General features: G+C 38.8%; 1 protein-coding gene across 1 annotated transcript in view; it reads right to left on the bottom strand.

Moving 5' to 3' along the window:
* LOC126335013 (serine protease snake-like) overlaps positions 1-27533 on the bottom strand; it is an 84425-nt gene that overhangs the window by 7832 nt on the left and 49060 nt on the right. Inside the window, exons 2-4 of the mRNA XM_049997844.1 lie at positions 19552-19719; positions 16915-17015; positions 16628-16737 (exon numbers count right to left, since the gene is read on the bottom strand). Coding sequence (XP_049853801.1) covers positions 16628-16737; positions 16915-17015; positions 19552-19719 — 379 coding nt within the window. The remainder of the gene's footprint in view (positions 1-16627; positions 16738-16914; positions 17016-19551; positions 19720-27533) is intronic.

Below are 27533 nucleotides of genomic sequence, written 5' to 3'. Positions count from 1 at the left end.
TACTGTGCTCATGTGTAGGTTCATCTTCTGCCTAGTTTCATATGCGTGTATATCAAAGTTGCGTCTGAAGAGATTTTCCTTTTTTTAAGATACTCCCTTTTGTGAAAATTAGTATTTAGTGTATGTGCAAGCAAGGCAGCAGCAGTATTTTGAGTTTTAAAAAAATTGTCTACAGGAATTCTTGCATTTAGCTTTATTTATCACCCTGATAATCATTTTCTGTGTTTTAAATGTTTTTGTAGAATTTATAGAATTCCCCCAAAAAATTATTCTGTACACAAGTAGCTACAGTATGTTACAATGGTACATTGTCAGCACTGGTGAGCAGCTTGTATTCTGAGAGGATCCTAACAGCATATGTTAATGAATTCAGCCTCTAAATTGTGTAGGTGCACCTTCAACTTCAGCTCTGCCTGGACATGAATGCCTAGAAATTTTGTATGACTGACCTTCAACACATTTTTTTCTTCAATAGTGAAAACAGGGTTTTCTGGTTGGAGGTTGTGTGTGGTGTGAAAGTTAACTGCCACAGCTTTTTGAGAATTTGTGATGAGCCTATCGGTCTGAAACAGTGAACTGCGGTATGCATAACTGATATTGCAGCTGCCTGCAGATTTTCCTCATTCTGTGATTTAATTAGAATATTAGTGTCATCTGCAAAGAGTACAGTGGTTCCATCGTGTATTTTATGAGGCAAGTCATTTATGTACAGCAGAAATAGGACAGGTCCCAAAACTAACCCTTGTGGGACTCCATACTTTATTTTCTCCTCATTACTGTAAAAACTTAAAATTTTGTGTGTTTCATTATTTTTGTGTTTTATTTCTGTAATCTGCTGATGATTACTGAGGTACAACAGGAGCACGCTTTCAGAATGGCCTCTATTTCTGCAGTTACTTAATTCACCCAAGAGAATGCCATGACTAATAACACTAAAGGCTTTACTTAGATCCAGAAATATCCCAGATACTGCACATGTTGCTTATCATCCACTGGTTTTAATATTATTTAAGAATGCAAAGTTTGCTGTCTTCATTGACTTCCCAGCTCTGAACCCATATTGGGAGTTGCTTATTAGCCTCTCTTTATTTAAGAAAACTGTCTACTAAGGAACATTTTTTCGATAATTTTGCTGAAGCCTGACAATACTGAAACTGGCCTATAATTAATAATATCGCTTTTTGCATCCTTCTTATCCAAATGTGTTACTTTTACAGTTTTTAGATTATTTGGAAACACTACTCTCAAAACATGAATTTACTATGTCTGTTGGTGGTTCCACAAGAAATATTGCACTAACTTTAATAATAGCATCTGGTTTCTCATCAACACCCACTGAATACAAATGTTAATGGTGTTAGGACAGCAACCAGCCACAAATTTACTTTGAGTTCCTTTACTCAAAGGAAACCGTTACCAGTTTTGAATCGTTGCGATTCATCATCAGGCAGTTTACAAGCTTACTTTCTGACATTTGGTGTGTTTTTATGGATTAATTGTCCTAAAACATAAATAAAACATAATTATAAACACGCTACACACAGATGGTTGCGTTGCAGATTTTCGTTGCATGTGACTTACATGAAACGTCGGTTTCGAGTGATTGTTTTCATAACACTCGAAACCGACGTTTCACATAAGTCACATGCAACGAAAATCTGTAACGCAACCATCTGTGTGTAGTGTGTTTATAATTATGTTTTATTTATATTTTAGGACAATTAATCTATAAAAACACACCAAATGTCAGAAAGAAAGTGTGTAAACCGTCTGATGATGAATCGCAACGATTCGAAACTGGTAACGGTTTCCTTTGAATAAAGGAACTCAAAGTAAATTTGTGGCTGGTTGCTGTCCTAACACCATCAACATTTGTCTTCAAAAACAGCCACGGTCTTCAACATGTCATCATATGACAAAATTGCACCCACTGAATATTTATTAGGCAATTCTTTTAGGATTCTTGACAGTTCCTTGGGTGTTGCTGGATACATGAATAATGTGTTTGGATGAATTTTTTGATCTGAATGACTGGCTGGCTGTTTGTCAAGGTGTGTATTTATTAACTGCTGTGCTATATTAGAGAAATAATTGTTGAAAGTACTAGCTACATGTTTGGGATCAATTAGTTTATTTTTGTTCATAATCAGCTCTATATTACTGTGATTAACTGGCCTGGTGCTCATTTCTTTCCTTATAATTTGCCAGGTTACTTTAATTTTATTTTTGGAATTATACAGTATTTTGTCACTTTCTACTTTTTTATAAATAACTTAGTGTTAGTATTCTCTTGTATCTTTTGAAATATGTAATAAAGTCAGGTTAGTATTCTCCTAGGAGTACTCATACAATCTTCTTTTATTTTGACATGATATCCTTATGACTTTTGTAATCCATTTTTTTTTTTAGTAGAATTAGATGTAGGTATTTTCTTGGGAAAAGCCATTAAAAATGTTTGAATGTAGCCATAAACTTACCATATTTCTCAATATTTCTCATTGGTATCATTACAGTCATTTACATCTTTCCAACTTCCACCCTTCAGGAGTGAACAAAAACATTCCACATTTTTTGTACTGAAATTCCTTACAGTGTGTTGTATTTTACTGGGAATTGAGTGTCCTGAAATATTCTTTGCAAGAATTTGAGCATTGTGATCACTAAAACCCATGTTAACAACTTGTATGTTATAGTCGTATTTGCACTATTTGTCAAGATCTGATCAATAATAGATGCAGAGATTGGTGTTTCTTGAGTAGGTTCAGTTACTGTTGCACTGATGTTGAACGATTGTAGTAGATTTAAACTGTTATCTCTGAAATTATTGGATTTCAAGAAATCAATATTAAAGTTGCCACATATATTTGTATTCTTCTTGGGAGAGTGAATTTCTTCCAAGAGATCCTCCATGCAACTGTAAAACACTTTTTTGTTTCATCTGGTGATCTGTATACACAAATAATAACTGTATTTTGCCTCAGTAGTTCAGCTATAGAATGTTCCACATCTTTATCAAAGGACAGTTTATGGTGTTTAGTTACACTATTGAATTCAACATTTTCTCTAATAAATACACAAGTACCCCCATGACTCAATATTTTCCTACAAAACATGCTTGCAGGTTTGAACTGAGGAATGCATGTTTGCTCCAACATATCTTGCTTGAGCCAGTGTTCTGTAAAGACAGTACAGAAATATATTTTAGGTCATTTAACATTATTTCTATTTCATTTAGTTTATTTGAGAGTGACTGAACATTTTGATGGAGTAATTTCAAATTATGTACAGGAAGTAAATCATTTCATGCCTGACCAGTTACCTCATTTATTTGAGTCTGTGTACTTAGTGGAAAAAAATCCTGATGTTTTCCAGGGATGGCATTCATGGTGTTTGACATACGGCTTGCTGGTTCACCATATGTGGGTTCCTGCCTTTCTTCTGATGAAATGTATGCAATTTCCACTTTTTTCCATCCTGTTTCACCCATCTGTCCATTAATAACCACCTTGTTGCTGCATTTGAAGGCTTGAAATTTAACCACCAAGTAAGTGTGTTGTTGTAACTTTCTTAGAGCTTATTTTTTGTAATATACTGGTCCATAACTGTCTGTTTTTTCATGGGTGGCATTTTCACTTTGAGACTGTGTCTCTAGTGTGATATTCAGGCTTAAGATGGTGTTATAAGGTATTTTTATTTAAAGGAAAAAGAGTTTTATTCTATAACTTTTTTATCTTTGTCCCACCGATGCACATCACAGAGACTACACCAAAAAGAGAGTGAACCACAGTTACATGTTACAACTTTAGCCTAGAAAAGGTTAGAGCGCTGTAACTTTCTTGGCAAATAATATTGTTTTGTTCACTTGGCCTGCACTTCAAGTTTTGTAAGATAAAGGAGATATGATAAGTTTTGTACAATTTTCAGAAGGCAGAAGGAAGTATGCAGAAAGTTTAGTCCCATGGTGCTCAGAGCCATTTGAAACATTTGAAGTATGCAGAGAGACTTAAAGGTTGGCCAACTTTATTACACTGCTTCTAAATTAAGAGGTCATGGAATTTTTTGCCACATCATAAGAATAATAGTATGCTTGACAAATCCAAGGCTGAATACAAGAAAGAATTACAAATAAGTGTCTCAATATTTGAACAATTTCATGAGTTTCTTGGAGTTTACGAAATTCAGAAGTAGGCTGGCAGACCATGTGCACTTAGGAGGCAAGCCATGGGCCTGTAGGTGCAGTTTATAATGTCTAGCAGTAAATATTGTTGATATCTATTAGTGATTCACAGTGATCTATAGAACAATTCTTCCAGCATGTGAAACATAGCTGAGCAGATATATAGAATTTTCTTACTGGAGCTGGTAACCATTATTATGGCTGGTTTAACATGACAAGAATTGATCCAAGTCTGTTGACAAATGTTCCCCTTCATGATGAGTGGTGTAACACACTGCATTACTTTGTTTCTTCGCTGCATATTACAAGGAGCATGTAACTTCTGACCCCAAATACACACGAGAGACTGTGCAACAGTATGTCACCATGGAGAGTGATGGAAGGAATGTTTCACAGCGAAGTACTGCACATTGTCCAAGGTATGTACGATGTACTAATACTGTTACTTTGTGAGAAACTGGTGTTTCATAAATAATGAAATACATGATTAGTTTTTGTAATATTTAAGGTGAACTTGCACTATAATTCAGCTAACCAGGCCAGGAGAGTGTTTCCAGAAAAGAGAGAATTTTGTGCTCCAGAGTGAGCTCTCCCATTTTTTATTGTTCCTTTCAGCCTTTCACAAATATGGCATTGATATCAATGAAGTTTTGTTTCTGTTATGTTGGTAGGCATTCCACAGTGGAATCAGTCAACTGCATATTTTTTCTGTAGAATTGTTTTGTTTATAAAGTATCAGTTTAAAGAAAACCCAACCAAGCTAAAAATGTCTGTAGCTACAACCACTCATTTTAAACTATGGAATTGTGTGGAAAAGGGAACTTTCTGTAGTACCATGTATGGTAGCGCGCCCAGTTGGCTATCCAGTTAATGCTTGGTTTTGTGGGTGGGAAGGAGCACCTGATCCCCAGCATGAATTCGCCTGGCAGATTTGTGCTGAGGTCCGGTGAACCAGCCAGTCTGTGGATGGTTTTCAGGCAGTTTTCCATCTGCCTCGGCAAATGCAGGCTGGTTCCCCTTATTCTGCCTCAGTTACACCATATCGGTAATTGCTGCACAAACAAGTTCTCAACATACACGTACACCACCATTACTTTACCACTCGTCTAGTGTGAGACATTCCCTTGGGGGGTCCACTGGGGACGAACTGCAGAATAACCCTGGGTTTGGTGTGGGGCAGCCGAGGAGTGAAGTGGAATGCAGTAGTTGTCGTGGGATTGCGGATCACTGCGACTGCAGCGGGGACGGAGCCTCTCTGTTGTTTCTAGGTCCCCGGTTAACATACAATACAATACAATACCATGTACAGTAGTAAGTTTCCTACCAGTCCATTTGGGTACAGGGTGCGAAAAGTGCTCGCTTAAATGCACAATATGATTAGTCTAATCTTGTCTTTATGGCACCACTGGGTACATCACAGAGGGTTTTAGTATGTTCCTCCCTTTATACTGGTCCTTTAAATTGTGCCTCTAATTTCAAGTGTTTGCCAGTTCAGATGCATTGCCATGAGGCTCTCCTGTGAGTCAAACAAATTGTGCTTCTCTCTTTGTATGCATTCAGTATCCCTGTCAGTCTTATGGGGTATGGGTCCCACACACTTGAACACTGTGTAAGCAGATATGAAACTTCCTGGCAGATTATAACTGTGTGCCGGACTGAGACTCGAACTCATGACCTTTGCCTTTCGTGGGCAAGTGCTCTACCAACTGAGCTACCTAAACACGACTCACGCCCCGTCCTCACAGCTTTACTTCTGCCAGTATCTCATCTCCTACCTTCCAAACTTTACGGAAGATCTCCTGTGAACCTTGCAGAACTAGCACTCCTGAAAGAAAGGATATTGTGGAGACATGGCTTAGTCACAGCCTGGGGGATGTTTCCAGAATGAGATTTTCACTCTGCAGCAGAGTGTGCACTGATATGAAACTCAGTTGGTAGAGCACTTTCCTGCTAAAAGCAAAGGTCCCGAATTCGAGTATTGGTCCGGCACATAGTTTTAATCTGCCAGGAAGTTTCATATCAGCGCACACTCTGCTGTAGAGTGAAAATATCATTCTGGAAACATCCCCCAGGCTGTGGCTAAGCCATGTCTCCGCAATATCCTTTCTTTCAGGAGTGCTAGTTCTGCAGGGTTTGCAGGAGAGCTTCTGTAAAGTTTGGAAGGTAGGAGACGAGATGCTGGCAATAGTAAAGCTGTGAGGATGGGGCACACAGTTTTAATCTGCCAGGTAGTTTCATATCAGCTCACACTCCACTGCAGAGTGAAAATCTCATACTGTGTAAGCAGTTTCCTAACTAGACTGGCAGCACTTCCCCAATATCCTATCCATGATCTGAGGACTGCTGTCAGGTTTAGCTGCATCTGAGCCTACGCCATTATTCCATTTCATGTACCCACAGACTGTTTCAACCAAGTGTCTGATTCCAATTGTGACTCATGACATAGTCCTACAATTTTCCATTTCTGCATTTTGTGAAGTGCATAAATTCAAATTTATGGTCATTTGAAGCAAGTTACCAATCTTTTCAACACATTGTAATCTCTTCATGCATCTTTTTTCTGACAGCACTTCCGAATAGATAAATGTATTGTTTGCAAAAAGTCTGAGAGCACTCATCAATGGTCCAACACACTCCCCGGGGGCATGCATGGTGTTATTTCTTCATCTGTTAATGACTGTCGAAAATGACATGCTGCATCCTTCCTAAAAGAAATCCTGAATCCTATCACAAATTTGGTTTGATGTCAGATCATTGATGTTTTGTTAATAAGCATTTGCAAGCCAAATGATTTTCAGAAATCGTGAGAAAAGTGCAAGGTATGTTTCACATAAGTGATGTCTTTGGAATCCATGCTAGCTGCATGGATGAAGTCATTCTCAATGAGATACCTCATTACATGTGACTTCAGAATATGTCCTCAGTTTCTCTGCAGCCATTCTCATAGACTGGTGTGACATGTGCTTTGTTCCAACTACTCAGATTCTCTGCAACCATTATCATAGACTGGTGTGACTTGTGCTTTATTCCAACAACTGTGCACAGTTTTTTGATCAAGATATCTGTGGTATATTATGATTTGAAGAGGAGGAGGGGAGGTTGATAACTCAGCTGTAAATTCTATGTATAAATGGAGACCTAGTACGGACCTGAATTCTTTTTCATAAACTTTATTGAATCATTGCAGAAACAACAAAAACAGCATGCCAAATTTAAACAAATGCAAAATCTCCAAGATTGGCAATTTTTCATAGCAGCTTAAAATTTATTGCAGACTTCAATGCAAGATAGTTATTATTGTTTCCACAACAAAACATTGTCCCAAAACCTGGCAGGTAATCCAAAGACATTCTTGTAGTGTTTAAAGTATGCTAGCAGCAAGACACAATCAATGCCTTCTCTGCACAACAGCAATGGAAATACTATCAACAATAGTGCTGCCAAAGCACAGTTACTAAAGACATCTGTCTGAAATTCCTTCACCAAAGAAGACTACGTAAATATCCAGAATTTGAATCAAGAACAGCTGCCAACATGAGTAATGTAGACGTAGACACCCTCACAGTTGTGAAACAACTTCAATCACTTAATAAAAGCAACACTTCTGGTACAGACTGTAAAACAATTAGGTTTCTTGTCAGAGTATGCTGATGCAATAGCTCCATACTTAACAATCATATACAACGACCTGCTTGATGGAAAATCCATACTCAAGAACTGGAAAGTTGCAAAGGTCACACCAATATTCAAGAAAGGCAGTAAGAATCATCCACTAAATTACAGGCCCATATCATTAACATCAGTGCGCAGCAGAATTTTTGAACATATGTTGTTCTCAAATATTATGAATTACCTCATAGGGAATGGTTTATTGATGCACAGTCAACACAGATTCAGAAAACATAGTTCATGTGAAGCACAAAAAGCTCCTTACTCTCACAAAGTGTTGAGTGCTATTGACAAGGGATTTCAAATTGAATCTGTATTTCTAGATGTCCAGAAGGCATCTAACACTGTACGACACAAGCAGCTTGTAGCAAAATTGGGTGCTTACAGAATATCATCTTGGTTATTTGACTGAATTCCTGATTTCCTCTCAGAGAGGTCACAGTCTGCAGGAATTGATGGAAAGTTATCAAGTAAAACAGAAGTGATTTCTGGGACTCTCCATGATAGTGTCACAGCTCTCTGCTGCTTCTGATGTATATACACAATTTACGAGAAAATCTGAGCAGTTGTCTTAGGTTGTCTGCAGATGATGCTGTTGTTTATTGTCTAGTACAGTCACCAGAAGATCAAAACCAATTGCAAAACATTTGGAAAAAAGAGATCTGTATGGTGCGAATATTGCCAATTGGTCACTCACGAGTGCTAAAAGGAATCCATTAAACTTTGGTTACATGATCAGTCAATTAAATCTAAATGCCATAAATCCAGTTAAATACCTAGGAATTACAATTACAAGAAACTTAAATTGGAAAGAATAATGAGAAAATGTTGTTGGGAAGGCAAACTAAAGACTGCAGGCTTCTGGCAGAACACTTGTAAAATGCAACAGATCTACTGAAGAAACTGCCTACACTACACTATTCCATCCTCTTTTAAAGTACAGCTGCACTATCTGGAATCCTTACCAGACAAGATCAATGAAATACATCATGAAAATTTAAAAAAGAGCAGCATGTTTTGTGTTATCATGAAAAAGGGGAGAGAGAGTCACTGACATGATACAGTATTTGGGGTGGACATCATTAAAACAAAGGCGTTTTTCATTGCAGTAGGATCTTCTCACGAAATTTCAGTCACCAACTTTCTCCTCAAAATGTGAAAATATTTTGTTGATGCTGACCTACATAGGGAAAAATGATCATCATAATAAAATAAGGGAAATCAGAGCTCACATGAAAAGACATAGGTGTTCATTTTTTCTGCGCACTGTTTGATATTGGAATAATACAAAATTATTGTGAAGGTGGTTTGATGAATCCTCTTCGAGGCACTTAAGTGTGATTTGCAGAGTATTTATTTAGATGTAGACGGATGTGATCATTCTATTTCACATCCATACAAATAATTATACCCAGGTATCTATACGATTTAATTGATTCCATTTATCTCTCATTGATATTGTAGCTGCAGCATGCCACACATTTGTGTTTTGTGATGTGCTCAGTTTACATTTCTGAACGCCACTTCTTTTTTCTAAATATTGTCCTGAATTTTTTACAGATTTTCCCATCATATTGGCACTTTTTTAATGGTACTCCCCAAGAAAGAAGAACAACATGTGTACAGTGACTTGTGCATGAACTCCTAAACCTCTGCACTGACATCAAACCAGTGTCCTCCAAGTCGTTCCTTCAGTGGTCCAAACATGGGGTACTGCAGTACCATGACTCTGGACTCTGAGGATGTTCCTCCATTAAAGTATCAGATGGCATAGTAGACAAGTTCTTGTAGCTGATCTTAATAGTAATGATGGCTTGAGCACTTCCATAGCTTATTCCTACTCTAGAAGCAATGTTGGAAAGGTTTAAGCACTGACCTTTTGCAATAAGATCTTGTATGGGATGAATGTTGTTTATTGCGATGATTGTCCATGGTCACCTTTTGTGGGGTGTACTTTCCACAGCTACCTGTCCTGTTACAAATGTTTTATGCCATTCATACATTTGTGTCTTTCAAAGGATTTCTTCCCCAAAATGTACCTGAAGCCTCCTCAAAATTTCTGCACATCTGGTGCCCTCTTTCACGAGAGGCTTCAAGATTACACACTGCACAAGAGGCTTGTGTATCAGAGAGATGGTGTCATGATAACATCATAATGCTATTTAGACATCCCCACTGTGGTGCAACATCTCTATTATGTAGAGTAACATGTTCAGCTTCTGAGCACTTGATGTTGTTGTTGTTGTTGTTGTTATGGTCTTAAGTCCCAAGACTGGTTTGAAGCAGCTCTCCATGTTACTCTATCTTGTGCAAGCCTTTTCATCTCCAAGTAACTACTGTAATCTATGTTCTTCTGAAACTGCTTACTGTATTCATCTCTTGGTCTCCCTGTATGATTTACAACCTCCACACCCCTCCAACAGAAATATTGGCCATCCTTTCATGTCTCAGAATGCGAACTATCAACCAATCCCTTCTCTTGGTTAAGTTATGCCACAAATTTCTTGCCTCCCCAATTCTACTCAGTACTTTCTCATTATTTTTGAGATCGACTGATCTAATCTTCACCAAATTTTGAAATGTTCTATTGTTTTTTATCTAAACTGTTTATTGTCAGTGTTTCACTTCCATGCATGGCTATGCTCTACACAAATACCTTCAGAAAGGTCTTGTAACACTTAATTTTATATTCGATGTTAACAAATTTATCTTCTTTAGAAATGATTTTTTTTTTACCATAGCCAGTCTTCATTTTATATCCTCTCTACTTCAGCCACAATCTGTTATTTTACTGCCCAGATAGCAAAACTCATCTAATCTGCACCCCTTAGCATCACCTGATTTAATTTAACTACATTCCATTATCCTTGTTTTGCTTTTGTTGATGTTCATCTTATATCCTCATTTCAATATACTATCCATTTCACTTAACTGCTCTTCCAAGTACTTTGGTGTCTGTGACAGAATTACAGTGCCAATGGCAAACATCAGAGTTTTTATTTCCTCTCCCTGAACTTTAATTCTTAGTCCAAATTTTTCTATGGTTTCCTTTACTGCTTGTTCAATACACAGATTGAATAACATCAGGACTAGGCTACAGTCCTGTCTCACTTGCTTTCCAACCACTGCCTCTCTTTAATACCCCTCAACTCTTATAACTGCTGTCTGCTTCCTGTACAAGTTGTAAATAACCTTTTGCTCCCTGTATTTTACTCCTGCTACCTTCAGAATTTCGAAAGAGAGCATTCCAGTCAACATTGTCACAAGCTTTCTCTAAGTCTACAAATGCTATAAATGCAGGCTTGCCTTTCCTTAAACTATCCTCTAAGACAGGTCATGGGATCAGTTTTTCCTTGCATGTTCCCACATTTTTCCAGAATCCAACCTGATCTTCCACTAGGTCTGCTTGTATCAGTTTTTCCATTCTTCTGTAAGGAATTCATGTTAGTATTTTGCAAACATGAATTACTAAACTGATAGTTAGGTAATTTTCACACCAGTGAGAAACTTTCTATGGTGTTGGAATTACTCCATTCTAACCACTTAGGCCATTGAAACCAGAAAAGTTGTTTGGATAGTTAAGTGTGGAGCATCCTACTGTGTGCACTTTGGTTTGTCATATGTGCAGATTTTGTGCATAAAATGTCAGTTCAGACCATTGATAAAGTGCAATGGGAGTGTCTTGGAAGCCACAGAGCAAAGGGTGCAGGCGATAATGCCAATAAGTGAACAGTTTAAGATTATACATAAAGGTATGTTTACAATAACATACATCTATCACAGCTTGTATGAGCACCATGTCACTCTGGCATGTGGCAACAAATTATCTCATATGAAAGTTCACCCAACATGCTTGCGGACCTTCCCACATATATAAGTCAGATATCCATTTTGCATATAGCTTTCTTGCAATGTACTTCACAAGTCTCAGAAGTTGCAGATACATAGCATCAGTCTTCCATGGCACTGCTTACAAATGCCTATTGGATCTTTAGTGTTCTATGGAGCTTGTTTTTGTATTGATGGTATTTTGTTGATTTTCCTTTCTTCAACCACAAGAGCATTGCACCAGTACATGAAAATGTAATGCCTTCTGTGCTGGCGTCAGCACACCATGCAGCAAAGAGGTTGCCAGAATATCAATAGAGGCCAAAGACAGACTCACAAGAAATGCACTGCCAATGTCCTCTCGGCTGCCAATATTTGGGTTGTGTTCCGACCAATAACAGCAGTTATGGAGGTTGAAAACACTTTCATGAGTGAAGCTAGATTCATCAGTCCGTATCACAATGTTTATAAAATGTTTGTTATCTTCCACTTGGCGCAAAAGTCATTCACAGAACTGTACTTGTTGAATGTGGTTTTCCAGTTGCTGGTGTTGATTCATGTATTAGTAGATGCACCCAGCAAGAAAAGCATACTGATATGTATTCATCCTTTGTATACTCCATCAGGAAGCTGCCCCATATGAATTTGACAGGACTAGTTACAGTTTCATGAATTCCACTGCAATGTGATAGACTATTGTCATGTGACACAGTGTCCTGCTTATAAATAATGAGGACTACAGATTGGAAGTCTAAAAAGTAGAAAATGATCCTGACAAGGATTCAACCATAGTCCAATTGTGGACGTGGGTTTGATGTTCCAGCAGCCCACTCAGTGAGCTACGACAGCAGGTACGGTAGTGTGGGATGAGACACATTCCTCTGTACATTCCAATGTGTTGCACAATGTGACACTGTTACCATCTCCTCGTTTACCCAATATGATTTTGCTAGATAAACTTACCTTCAATCTGGCTGAGGAAACGCATACCAGTCTCCAGGGGGGGAATTTTTTCTTCACCCTGTACTTAATCAATCTGGCATGAAATACACCACTAATCCTGTATTAGAACATTACAGGATTGTTTTTCATGTGCACCAACTTACATTTTTCTACATTAAGGCATTCTGCCATTCATCACACCAAATAGAAATTTCGCCTAAGTCATCTTTTATTCTTCCACAGCCAGTGAACCACAATACTTTCCCATATACTACCATGTCATCAGCAAAGAGGTGCATTTTTATATTCACCTCAATCTATTCGGTTATTTATGTATATAGAGAACAAGAGCATTCGTATCACACTTCACTGGGCCACTTGCATATCAGGGAAGCTATTTAGCATGCTCAGACTTCTAACAGTCTGCGGGAGGGGGGGGGGGGGGGCGGCAATGCGTCAAACTCTTTCCAGAAATCTAAAGATTTGTAACCTGCCCATTGCTCTTAATCCATTGTTAGCAAAATATCATGTGAGATAATGACATGATGAGTTTCACAAGAGCTGTGCTTTCTAAACCTGTGCTAGTTTGTTGACAGCTTTTCTGACTTAGGTATACTTAAAATTTGCATATTGTCAAGAAATCTGCAGCAAAGTAATTAATGATATTGGTCTGTAATTCTGTGGGTCCACTCTTTTACCCTTCTCATATACAAGAGTAATTTGCACTGTTTTCAGTCCTTTGGGACATTGTGCTATATGAGAGATTGGTGACAAATGCAGACCAAGTAAAGGGCCAATCTCAGAGTAATCTCTGTAAATCCAAACTCAGATTCTATCTGGACGTGGTGACTTATTTTCAACTCTCAGTTGCTTCTCTACACCAGAGATGGTTCTTACCATAGTATGTGAAGTGAAGTGTCCACTACACAGCAATCTGTGTGATGTTCAAACAATGGTATTTTTAACAATCATCCTGTGTGAACAATTTCTTACATGGAAAATTTAAATTCTCATCTTTCCTTTTGCTGTCTTCATTTGGCAAGCCAGACAATGGATGATGGGATAGAAGTGTTCGATCTGTATAGTGATTTTATGTAGAACCAGAATTTTCTTGTGTTCTCAGGAAGATCTTTCATTAAGGTATGATGGTGGTAGTTGTAAGCTTCACACATTAGTCCTTTTACACACTTTCTTATTCCTAACTTTTGCCTGTTGTCATTTTCACATTTTCTTCTGAACTGAGAGTGCAACGGCCTTTGTACCCTCAGCTTTTTCCCAGTTTAATAAACCAGTCTAATAGACTATGGTGAGCCCTTTCCATGCTTAATACATCTACTTCTTCAGAGTGTAATTTACAATCCATTTTAAACTTTAACCATAATTCCTTCACATCCACCATTCAGAAATAATGACAACTGTTCACCTGCTCTTTCTAGCAGAAATACTCTCACAGCTTCCTCAACGGCTTTATTAACTTTATTTACCACTATCACAATGATGAAATGATAAGTATCCTGTGTGTCTCTACTGTCACTGTCAATAAGGTCAGGCCTGTTTGTAGCTACAAGGTCTAAAATATTTTCATCGCATGTGGGCTATCTAACCAGCTGTTGAAGACAGTTTTCAGAAAACTGTTCAAAACTGCTTCACAAGACTGACTGACTACACCATCTGCAATTAATCCATACATTCACTAGGTTAAAATTGTCTCAAACTAATTTTGCACGCTCTGTGTATTTTCGCACCACTGAGTGTACCCTTTCTTTGAATGATTCTGAAACTGTCATGGTAGAATAGGGTGGCTGCTACAAACATCCAACTAACTTGAATTCCCACAGGCCTTTTACTCGTGTCCAGATAACTTCACCATCAGACTCAATTTCGAACTAGATAGACAATATTTTTGTCAGCTGCAATGAACACCCCCCCCCCCCCCCCCCCCCAACCCCATGCCATAATTAATATTTCAGAGCTTTCTACTCTGGGTTTCAGCCAGAATAATTTGACTGCAACAAATTTCCTGAAAGGAGGTAAATTCTGCTTCTTTGATACAAATACTTCACAATTTACTGTTAAAATTTTGACTGACACAGTGTCTTTACTTTATATGCAGTCTAATTTCACTCTGCATACTGACTGGTGAGTGTTTGGAGGATGTCAATCTACCACCTAGATTTAAAAAAACCTTATGCATCATAGTACCCTGCTATCCATGTAGCTGCCTTCTTTGTGTAGTGAACTCCTGAACTATGACTCTCAGTTCTACAGTTATCCACCCTATAATGCAGGTCCAGAAAGCTGCAAAGATCTTCACACAATCTGTGGAGCCTTTGGTTTAGACCCTCTCATCAGCTCCAAAGCAAATGATCCCGACCAAATCTGGGTATTATGCTGAAAACTGAGTTCTGCTTGCAACCTAGACTTTGATGCTGAAAACAGAGTTACACCCTATGAGCAAGGCCAATAGTCTTCACTACTTCTGCCAGTCACCTGTATGAACTGAAGATGATCTCATAACCCAAGTAACAGATGTCATTGGTGTTGACGAGAGCCACAACTTGCGGACAACAGTACCCTGCATTCTTAATAGCTGCTGATAGGATCTCCTCCACACCTTGGATGAGACCCCAATACAGACATACTGAGAATACATTACATTTTTCTATTTCCCTTATTGGCTCCATAGTAAGCCTAACATTAGAGTTTAAAAATAATAATAACAATAAAAAACCTGTCCCCACGTGCCTGCTCGGAATCTGCTGGAGGAGTGGCTACCTGTCCACTCAAAGGGCGACTGAGGCCAGACTACCTCCTTCATTCTCCATCTCAAGTGGTGCAAGTGCATTCCAGCCTGCCAGTCACCTTGCAGTGATGGCAGCTCCCCTACATTGCACACACTGCAGCAGATCCCCTAAGCTAAATATGTAATTACTGAGGTGTCCCAAATGATGCAACAGATTCTGCACAACCACAACACCTTTAGGCATCAGACTGAAGACAGCTGACTATGGCTGAAAGAGACTTTGCTTGTTTGGAGGTGCAGCCAACTCCTCCTGTATCCACTTGCTCTATCTACCCTAGTACAATTAACTTAAGAATTAATTATAAAAGCACACGCAGAAAGCAAAATATATAACATATTACTCTCCAAATGTGTCACCAATGGAGGCCAGCACCATACTGAGCCATTTAGCTGCTCTTCAAAAGAAATAGCAACTGCACTGTAGATTGTGTGCATCTGTACTTTACAGTTACTAAAACTGTAGGCTACAACTATTAAATGCAAAAATAGGCAAGGCATATAAGAATTAAACTATGAAAGCAACCAAGAAGAGCTAAATAAGTAACTGTCCAATTACATTAAATAAGAAAGTATTTCATTTGGGCCTAGTGATTTATTTGTTTCAACTCTTTCAGTTGCTTACTATTAACTCCACATGGCAGTCAGTCTGACAGTCAAATGATGGTATCTACAAAATCCCCCTGCATGAATGATTTCTTGAAGGGGAAATGTAAAACCTCAGCTTTCCTTTTGCTGTCTCCTATTGCCAAACCAGATGGTCAATGGGTGATTTGATGTAGGACCATACTTTTCTTAGGTTCCTGGCCAGATCATTCATGTAAATGTGACACATCAATCTTTTAATAAATACATACATTTCTACTAACTTTGGCAGCCAAATTTCCAGGTTCATTTTTGAACTGAGTATTCATGTGAGGGGGTAGGGAGAAGGTAACAGTTTATTAAAGTTGTAATGGATGATGAAGTGATTCTTGTGATGGCTAGTGTACAGTTTTAACAATATTTTTGTTAATCAGTAACAAATTACTTGACAGAACTTGTAAACAGAGATTTTTATCATACTGATTATATTTTTCTGAGACTGTCAATATCTGAGCCATGGGTATGACTGCATCTGACTGCAGACTTCAAGGAATGTGTGGCAAATTATAGTAACTTAATTTTATTTTTGTAGAAAGCTATAATGTACCTGACGACTTAATACTTACAGATTACGATTTCCTAGGCATCGTGCAGTGGTGAGCACAGAAGATTCACTCACTAGCACACCAGCACAAAGCCATTTGCTGTCACTTAGATTACCATACCCTAGTACTGCCTGAAACAGAGAAGACATTTCTTCTTTTTAATGTTTATGGCATAAGAAAAATATTGTGATAATGACCTGACAAGGAAGTTTGCATTTACATAAAATATTAAGAGTATGTACTAAAAACAATAAATCATTAAATAATTGTGACAATAATTACAAATTTAATGTTTTAAGCATACTCACTAGGTAGGGAAATAGGCCTGGTACTGCTATATTCTTGCCAGGAGTCATTTCAATAGGTGGGCACTCATCCACTGTAGCTAGTTGTGCACTCTTTTCACATTCTGTATAAACAAAAACAAGACAAAAATACTAAGGACTGAAGTTGTTTGTTTTTTTCCACTGAGCCATACGATAACTGAACTGCTGATATGACTTTTGCTACACTGTTTTTATCAGAAATATATCTTTGCCCCATTGTTTTTGCCAGCCTTAGTGAACACTTGTGAAACTTCATTCATCAGTTCTCAAGAATCCTATCGTTTAAGGCTTATTCACATAATACATGTCAGTAATCACTTATGATTTAGTAACTAATGATAGTAACCCATAAAATTATCCTACAATTAATCACATTGTGTTTAATTATTTTTGGGTAGGGTATTAAAAATCCTTTAATTATGTATTGCAACTGCACTGATGAAACATTCCTCAACACACATGGAACTTTTGAGGTTCATTCATGATGATATCATAATTAAACTGCTTGTTTCATGTTACAGTCTGGAAGAACAAAAAACAATGATGAATTTTAACGGAATAATTGCCTTTGTAAAGGGAACTCAGACATCTTTATATAAGTGGAGTGGATTGCTGAGTGAAGGTCATTTGGTTGAGTTTTCTTAATGCTAATCATTGTGCTTGAGAGGCAACACCCCCCCCTCCCCCTTTGCACCCCTCTCCCCAACACACACAAGTATGATTTATTGAGGGACAAAACTGTCATATGTGAATTATACCCTACACTATCTCTGTAATGAAAATAAATTTGCATTAATATTCCAATTCTGTGTTAAGTTAGTACACCTAGATGTAAATAAGCAAGCATTTCTCTGTGTAGAAGGCACTAAGTGAAATGGTTTACATTTTCTAGGTATTTTTGGAAGGGCAACAAGAACATTTATAGAAAAAAGTGTTGGAATAAAGACATATGGCAGCCCAAAACTATGTTCTGCATCAGATGGTGCTGACAACAGACAACAGTCTCTTTCAGAGTATTGTCCTACTAACTTCAGACTGGGTCAAATAATCCATTGTTTTCAACTTCTGGGTTACATTTGTTATGAACAAGTAAGAAACTTTTAGAATTTCTTTAGATTTCAGTACTTTTTTTTATATGTTTTTACAATGCTTACAACTCTTTCACTGAGCTTGGAACTATGTTTACAGAATTAATTATAGTTAAACATAATGAGTTACATACTAAGAAAACTTCAGAATAAATTCCACATAAATCTACTTTCAAGCAGAATTTAAATAATTTTACTGAATTCTGAAGTCTCCAGATCAAGCCAATCACGTCATTTAAAATCAAAGGAACAAGATCAGTTCATGGGAATGTTGGGGCAGCCTGGCATCTCATTTTTATTAGAAAATAATATTCACTGCTCGTCCATTGCTAAATTAATGCATGCATGAGCGGCAATATAAGTCAGCAACATGCAATATAATGATCTGAAGAAAATTATTCTAGATTGGGTGTAAAACAGCAATTAAATTCATTAGTGTAACTGTACCATTAACATGGACTGATTTGTATTTTTTCATACCTTACATTAGCTAAAAAGTGGGTTCTTTCAACAGCTGGGGCAGAGAGAGAGAGAGAGAGAGAGAGAGAGAGAGAGAGAGAGAGAGAGAGAGAGAGATGTGCCCTAATACCCAAAACGAGTATTTAAATTGATAACCTCTAATTATGCTCACACACAACTAATTTCAAAGTTGAAATCTCCACTCAAAAAGGATTTTCTGAAATGTTTACCAACGTTTTCATAGAAAAATTATTAGAAAAGAAACAATCTATTACATGTGATTCTTGAGTTTCTCCCGGCGTATTTGATAATCAAAATATCCACGGGTGTACTGCCGGGCACAATATTTCGGCGATCAAACATGTCGCCATCATCAGATGAACTGACAGACTGAGCTCCTGTGAACGCGCCGGCACGGAGATCCGTACGCTATGGCTGCTCAGGGGGAACTGGGTTTGGTCGCGGCGGCGGCCGATTTAAATACATCATACACCTTTACGGGGAGGAGATGTATCGCAGCATGAAGAAATTTGAAAAGGTATTTAAATCGGCCGCTGCCGCGACCGAACCCAGTTCCCCCTGAGCAGCCATAGCATACAGATCTCCGTGCCAGCGCGTTCACAGGAGCTCAGTCCGTCAGTTCACCTGATGATGGCGACATGTTTGATTGCCGAAATATTGTGCCCGTTGGACACTATAGACCGGCAGTACACCCGTGGATATTTTGATAATCTATTACATATTCCAATTACTCACTTCAACTGAAGAACTGAGATAGGGAAAGCTCAGTCTTAGTTAGATGAGAACGAAGTTCACATTCAATTTAATGCAAATATAATTAGCAGAGTTATTTCTTGAGGTCTGTGTAGTGATTCTATGAGAAGGAGTTATTTATTTTTTCACTGTGATTCCTAGGAACATGTTCACTTTGATATCTTCCTGCCTGTAGTTTTACAGATTGATAAATGTTAGAAGATGATCAAATTATTCTTATTAGCCATATGCTCTTTTAAGTACTTCAAGCAAAATAACTGCATAAAAGAAATGGAAATATTACAGTGAAGACGCATACCTTGCCTGCTTTTGATGCCAACACCAGTGGCAGGTGCTGAGGATGTTGTGGTGCTGGAGCAGCAGACAAGGCCTTTGGCAACACATGCCTTGGCAGAGAATGCTGACGGACAGTCACTGGCAGCACGACACAGACCACCAGAGCCATCGGGCAGCTGACACACCAAGTCTGCAACACAACCACATGCCAAAATACTACCAATAAAAGGATGACAGGCACTACCACAAATTTTTATCAGTAACAATCATAAATGCATGTTTTTCTCCAGAGAAAGGAATTAGAGATTCTGCTATGACAAATTTAACTCAACCTTGGCAATATGTGTGATATCCCAACTTATCAATAGTGTCATGTAATGAAACAATTTTTATTACATTTTAAATAAAAATATTTTTTTCTTATATTTACTGTAAGTTCCTACAAAGGTAAAGCTGCCCCAATCTGAAAATGAATATCTGTGCTTTGTTAGGCATGGTCATAATGCCCTTGCATCTCTCTATACCCAGCCAGATGTGGAGAACCTACAGTTTAATATTGACTGTACAACATGAAGCAACACTGTTTCTTTACCCTAGGTAATGCAGTTTACTGACCGAGACTCGAACTCAGTACCTTTACCTTTCACGGACAAGTCCTCTACCTTCTTCCTTCTTCCAGGACTGCTAGTTCTGCAAGGTTAGCAGGAGAGCTTCTGTGAGGTTTGGAAGGTAAGAGACGAGGTACTGGCAGAAGTAAAGCTGTGAGGACGGGGCATGAATCGTGCTTGAGTAGGGCACTTGCCCGCGAAAGGCAAAGGTCCCGAGTTCAAGTCTCGGTCTGGCAAACAGTTTTAATCTGCCAGGAAGTTTCATATCAGCACACACTCTGCTGCATTGTGAAAATCTCATTCTGGAAACATCCTCCAGGCTGTGGCTAAGCCATGTCTCTGCAATATCCTTTCTTCCAGGAGTGCTAGTTCTGCAAGGTTCACAGGAGAGCTTCTGTAAAGTTTGGAAGGTAGGAGATGAGTTACTGGCAGAAATAAAGCTGTGAGTATAGGGAGCGAGTTGTGCTTGGGTAGCTCAGTTGGTAGAGCACTTGCCCTCAAAAGGCAAAGTTTGAGTCTTGGTCCAGCACACGATTTTAATCTGCCAGGAAGTTCCATACCACCCCACTATTTTCACAACCTAATTCTTAATTCTAATTCCACTGGCTGCCTTAAAGAAAGAGCTAAAAAAATCTGTCAGCATTTACACTTGCTATCAAACACAGTGAATCAGTTTTTTAACGTTTGCAGGCAAACATGGATAGTTTATTTCTTCTCTCCTGACAAAAGTCATTAAAACAACGATTAAGTTTAAGGAGTAATCTTCCTGTATAAAAATTATTGTTTATTATTTATAGACAATATGTTCCACTAATGTGTTATGGACATAAAAATTTTTACTGTATGTAGCTTAATAATTCCCAAGGGCGAGAAATTAACTAACTGCTCAATAATGAAATAAAGTGTTTGTTTCAAAATAAAATAATAGTCTACAGAGGAAAATTCTTTCCTTGGAGGAATTTACAATGGCTGTGGATATGTACATGAAAAAAGAATGATGATTAACCTCAAGAATCAGCTTATTGCTATCAGTTACACTAACAGCAAGAATATTTTTAACAGGATTTTTTTTTTACAATCTTTTAAGTATTTATTAAAATCAAAGACTGAAGTATGAGCTCAGCTGGACAACAGCATACTATCTGATCGCAGTCCTGGATCTGAGTAGTTTTTATGGTTACAGTTATGTTTATAGACTGAACTGGAGTAGTTGAACCATAATATTTATAGCTCATGGTCTAAGCTACATAGTGAAAAAATGATACTAAAATCAGTACATAAACGTTTATTCATTGTGTTAATCTTAATGGTCTTGTATACTAGTCTTGTACACTGCTATTACATTTTGTTCTCAGGATATCAAACAGAGACAAAAGAATTTTATCTATGAAGTAAAATAATCAACAGATGCCAACTAATAACACATGAACAGGAATAATGTAAGCATCAAAGTGTAATAACCTAACAATAAAGAAATTAAATTTTGTCTGAGCAAAGTAGTAAAAAGCTTCCATCTGCTCTGAAGCTCACCCATGTTGCTAATGTAGGGCTGTACCGGAGCCTTCTTGGTCAATTCCCCAGCCGTTGCATGCCCACTTGGAGCACTGTGAGAGGTACAGCACAGTGTAGTCCATAACATTCACATCATGTCTGTTCCTCCAGTTCTGAGCAGACCGTGGTGCCTCACACCAGATCGACTTGCAGCTGCTAAACCCGAAATCAAGGCTATGCTTTGGGATGGCATCATTGGCATTTGAGCAGCCCTTAGTGCTCTCCTCTTAGTACTGGAGGAGGATGCAGTTTGGTGCCCTCAATGATTTCACCACCCCTATTAAATAACCAGTCTCCAACTTCTACCATTTTAACCATTTCTTCAGTGGCACTTTGATGTTTAGCATTCTTGACTGCATGAAAGCATTAACACAGATACTAATAACCAAGCCGTGGGCCTAAGAAATACTGCATAGACATAGTAGCAATTCATTGACAGTGTGCTATGTGACCTACCGTTTTGCTTTACCTATCTCTGTAATATGGAATAAAGTGACAAAAATCATGGGATAGCAGTACGCACATATACAGATGGCAGTAGTATCGCATACAAAAGGTATAAATGGGCTGTGCACTGGTGGGGCTGTCATTTGTAGTTGTTTGGGGAGGAGACTATACAGCGAGGTCATTGGTCAAGTGGTGTCACTGCCATACGCCACAGTTGCTAGGTGGTAGCCTTTAAATCGACTGCGGTCCGTTAGTATGTGTCGGACCCAAGTGTCGCCACTATCAGTGATTGCAGACCGAGCGCCACCACACGGCAGGTCTAGTCTAGAGAGACTCCCTAGCACTCGCCCCAGTTGTACAGCCAACTTTGCTAGCAATGGTTCACTATCTACATACACTCTCATTTGCAGAGACGACAGTTTAGGATAACCTTGAGCTACGTCGTTTGCTACGACCTAGCAAGGCGCCATATTCAGTTACTATAATTCATATCTTCAATAATGTATTCTGAACATATAATATTGTGAATCACGTACTGTCAAGAGAGACATTCATCATTAATGGATTAAAGTTAAGTATCAAACTAATTATGTCCACTTTCTGAATTCTCATTCCTTGTCATGTTCCAGACCTCACGTCAGTATAGTTCTTCCCTCCTCACACTAGCCTGCTTTAGCTAAAACGTGTGCAGTTCAGCCTCCACTCGTAACACGGTGTTGGCTCTTCTGCTAACATAAAAGGTCTCATGGAACTAGGAAAGGACGGGGAAGGAAGTCGGTCGTGCCCTTTCAAAGAAACCATCCCGGCATTTGTGTGGAGTGATTTAGGGAAATCACATATCTAAATCAGGATGGCTGGATGCAGGATTGAACCGTCGTCCTCCCGAACCTGTCATTTGTCCTCAGGTGATTCGTGAGAAAAGGTTTCAGGCACATTTATGTCCACACAGTGGGTATTAACAGACTTTGAACGTGGAATGTTAGTCTGAACTAGGCAAATGGTATCTTCCATTTTGGAAATCGTTAGGGAATTCAGTATTCTGAGATCCAAAGTGTCAAGAGTGCACTTGCACTGAGAACACTAAATTTCAAGCATTATCTCTCACCACAGACAATGCAGTAGCTGACATCGTTCACTTAACGACCTAAAGCAGTGGTGTTTGCATAGCATTGTCAGTGCTAACAGCAAGCAATACCTCATGAAATAACTGAGAAATCTGTGTGGGACATATGATGAACATATCCATCAGGACAGTGCACCAAAATTTGGGGTTAATAGGCTATAACAGCTATGACAGCAAAATGCTTGTCTTTGCTAACAGCATGGCAACACCTGGAGCACCTCTCCTGAGCTTGTGACCATATCAGGTGGACTGGAAAACTGAGGCCTAGTCAGATCGTTTCTGATTTCATTGTTAAGAGCCGATGGTAGGATCTGAATGCGGCATATACCTCATGAAGCCATAGACACAGGTTGTCAACAAGGTACTGTGAAAGCTGGAATGGGCTGGGTCCTGTTATGTTCCTGTTATGTTCAACTATTTTGAGGCTATTTGCTACCAGTCATGAACTCCGTGTTACTGAACAATGATGGAACTTTTATTGATGTCAGTGTACCATTTCACCAGGCAAAGTTGTTTGTGATTGGTTTGAAAAACGTTTTGGACAATTTGAGCGAACAGTTTGGTCACCCGGATCACTCAACATGAAACCCATCAAACATTTATGGAATATAATAGGGATGTCAGTTTGTGTACAAAATTCACCACCAGCACTGTTTTCAAAAGTATGGATGGCTATATTGACAGCTTGGCTCATTATTTCTGCACGGAATTTCCAATGACTTGTTGAGTACATGACATGTCAAGTTGCTGTGCCATGTCATGCAAAAGGAGGTCCAACACAATATTAGGAGGTATCTCATGACATGTCACCTAAGTGTATTCACAGTTTCTTCTCCACCACAGCAACACCGTGACTGTCCGGCAGCAGTGCTTCAATGGCTTGGTGATTTTGGGTTTGTCATTAATCCCTCCAAATGCATCTTTGATTATGTCTCCCAGATAACATTAATGGGCCACCAGATTTATGCAGAAAGCATCACTCCCCTCCGTGAGAAAATTCTGGCTATTTGGGAAATTCAACACCTGTGAACATTCCGAGAACTCCATCGGTTCCTTAGAATACCTATGGCATATTCATACCAATGGTAATACATTTATTGTGTTGAAATCATATTTTGCAACAGGCACAATATGTAAGAATTACAAAATTAATTATTAGTTTTTCACACGAAATAGTACCTAAGGTTTACTCATGTTTTCTCTGGTGTTTTAAGAATAAAAAAGAAAAAATCCACATATATTTTCATAGAACACTCTAAGCAGTTGATTTTAATACATTTCAGGCACATGTATGCTGTCACTCTGTTCGATTTGTAGGGACAAAAGGCCTAACGAAGAAAGAGAGAGAATACCAGAAAGAGGCAACACTGACCAGAGAAGCAAATTTAACAACTCACTGCCATATTTTGGGAAGTCAACAAAAGGGCGTTTTACATCATAGTACGTGTGAAAATCACGAAATTATAAACAGACACAATATCACCCCTGAGTATAGAGCACTATTACTTTATATAATCGCCTCTCGACAGTGTCAGTAGCCGTATAAATACTTAACACCAGTCCATCAGTAAAACAGCGCTCACTTGAAATACTAATTATTTGTAATTGCTTCTGTGCGTGCAATTAGTTTAGGCATGATTTCGAAAAGAAATTCGGCAATTACGTAACTTACAAGCTCGCACACGTACCATCTCGCCTTCAGAATAACCAGAGATTGACTTTCGAAAATATGGCGGCTAATAGCGCAACGTGGCACCACAGCAAGTGCTAATTAAACGTGCCGCATCCTCTGTGTATAGCCTGCCTCTTCGATAAAGACAGCTTTTTCTCTATTCTTGCTTGTCGCTTTTTTCTCTTTTTGCTGGATCACCATCTCTTTGCTCTTCACCCAAAATATTTGAAAGATTTTCTGAGTTCTTCCGGCAAGTTTGGAATCTGGAACCTTCTCTTCATATGTTCCTCTAAGCTCATTCCTACACTCTTCATGATCTCATATCTTGATGTCGTACTTCTATGTACATACAGGAGTTGAACAAAATTACGGAAACCCCTGCGAGAAATGCTCATATTTGGCCTGCACGTTGCGCTGTTGTATTTGATCACGAACCGCACCTGAGCAGTGACCTCAGTACGTTGCCAAGTGTCAGTTGTGGTCAGAACAGTTTTGTGAGCAGTTTTGAGCGCATCACGTAAACTAAGTGAAGTCAAACGAGGGCAAATTATTGGTTCTTGGATAATTACCAAGAATGGTTGCCTATCGAAGTTGCGCGGTCCAAACGATACATATCGATCGTGCGATCTTAAATCTATCACGCGACTCTGGCGGACGTTATGAGTATATTTACGGTGGTCACTGCAGCAATGAGGAAAGGAGACTTACAAAAATACTTGTAATTACAAAGGAGATAACTTACCTTACTCGGCGTTGGTGTCGTCTTCAAAAGTCCATGTGATGTGTACGCTACAGGAACAATTGCCTTTTGCCATTAAGTTTGGGAGGTATGTAATTTACAGCAATTAGAGGAACGACAGAAAACAGATAAAAATGACGATCACAAATAATTGATCATAACGCACGCCACCAGAGTCTCGTGATCGATTTAGGATCGTGAGTTCGATATGTATCGTTTGGACCCCGCTACTTCGATAGGCAATCATTCTTGGAAATTACCAGTTCCTGTCTAGTGGGTGCTTGCCTAACCTATGTAACCAAAGTATTTTGTGCTCCAAGAGGCACCGCTTACAAGCAAAACCACTATGTGGAAGAAAGTGTGTACTGATTGAGTGATCGTGTAGGACTGTCACTGGAGAGGACTATGACAAAAAATAAAAGGACGACAGCTGCAAAAGCCACTCAGAACGAATGTCGAATTTTTGAATCCTAACACTACCAAAACATCATGGAGGGAGCTCCATAAGCAGGAAATTGTAGGCGATTTGGAATTACAAAACCACTCACCAGTACTGCAGATGCGCATAACAGGAAAAAATGGTGCCTAAGCCATAAAAACTGGACTGTGGAGTAACGAAAGAAAGTCATCTGGTCAGATGAGTTGTTTCACACTGTTTCCATCTTCTTGTCGAGTGCCCCTGTTCACTCAGCTTACACGGTTCACAACTGGTTTTGTGACCACGAGGATGTACTGTCGCATCTCACCTGGCCAGCAGATCATATTATTGAGCCTTTGTGATCTACTGTGGTGAGATGTATGCGTCATCGCTTTCCACCTCCATCACCGTTACCTGACGTTGCCACTTTGCTGCAGGAAGGGTGGTATAATATTCCCTTGAAGGCAAAACAGGACATTTATCTATTCCGAGACAACGGGAAGCCGCTTTGAATGCCAACGGCTTTCTTACACTGGATTAGGCATAGAAATATGTCGCGGTTTTGGTATTTCCGTATTTTTGTCAATACTCTGCACATAACACAGACATTTGCGCAGCTCATTAATATTGGAAGGTAAAATACTGCCAGTGACCGGTTACCTGAATACTTGCTGCACTTCATGTCTAGAGCGTCTACGCCACATTTTATGCCATTATGCAAACTGGCAATTTCTGGTCTGTTGCTTTCTTCATCAGTATACGCAAGGTGGTGCAGTGAACAAAGCACTATAACTGACTTAGATTTTTTGGAACAATAGGTAATTATGTAAGTTCCTTACTAAACCCATAAATACTGGAGCCTGCTTCTTTCTTTTGTCACCTTGTTTTTCATATGAAGTAGTATCTGAAGTTTACTGGTTTTTCTCAGGTGTCATGAGAATAAAAAGGAAAAAATTACAAACTTTTTACATAAATTTTCATGGAGCACTAAGCAGTTGCTTCGTCACATATCACGCACTTGTATGCTGTCATTCTGTTCCATTTTAGAGTTCCAACGATATCAACATGTTTTTCAGCAGTTGCTTAGCAATTCAGTGGAGGAAGACCAATTATTTGTTCAAATAACTTACGGGTTTGCTGCCAGGTGACGTCGTCGAACACCGCAGATATTTCGACAGGAGCACACCCTGCCATTGTGCCTTGAGAATGGCAGGATGTGCTCCTGTCGAAATAACAGCGGTGTTCGACGACATCACCTGGCAGCAAACCCGTAAGTTATTTGAACATTCAATTCGCCGGGAAAAGTTAAGGTCTCACCAATTATTTGCTTTGGTATATAAGAAACTATCAGCCTCGATTACGGTAATGAAACAAACCTTTACCTACGTTTCAGCCCAAATAATTGAGCCTTCTTCAGAAGATATACCTGAATCTATAATTTGCCTA

This window comes from Schistocerca gregaria, chromosome 1 (assembly GCF_023897955.1).
Source record: "Schistocerca gregaria isolate iqSchGreg1 chromosome 1, iqSchGreg1.2, whole genome shotgun sequence".
Lineage (NCBI taxonomy): Eukaryota > Metazoa > Arthropoda > Insecta > Orthoptera > Acrididae > Schistocerca > Schistocerca gregaria.
This window is presented reverse-complemented; position numbering and strand designations above follow the sequence as displayed.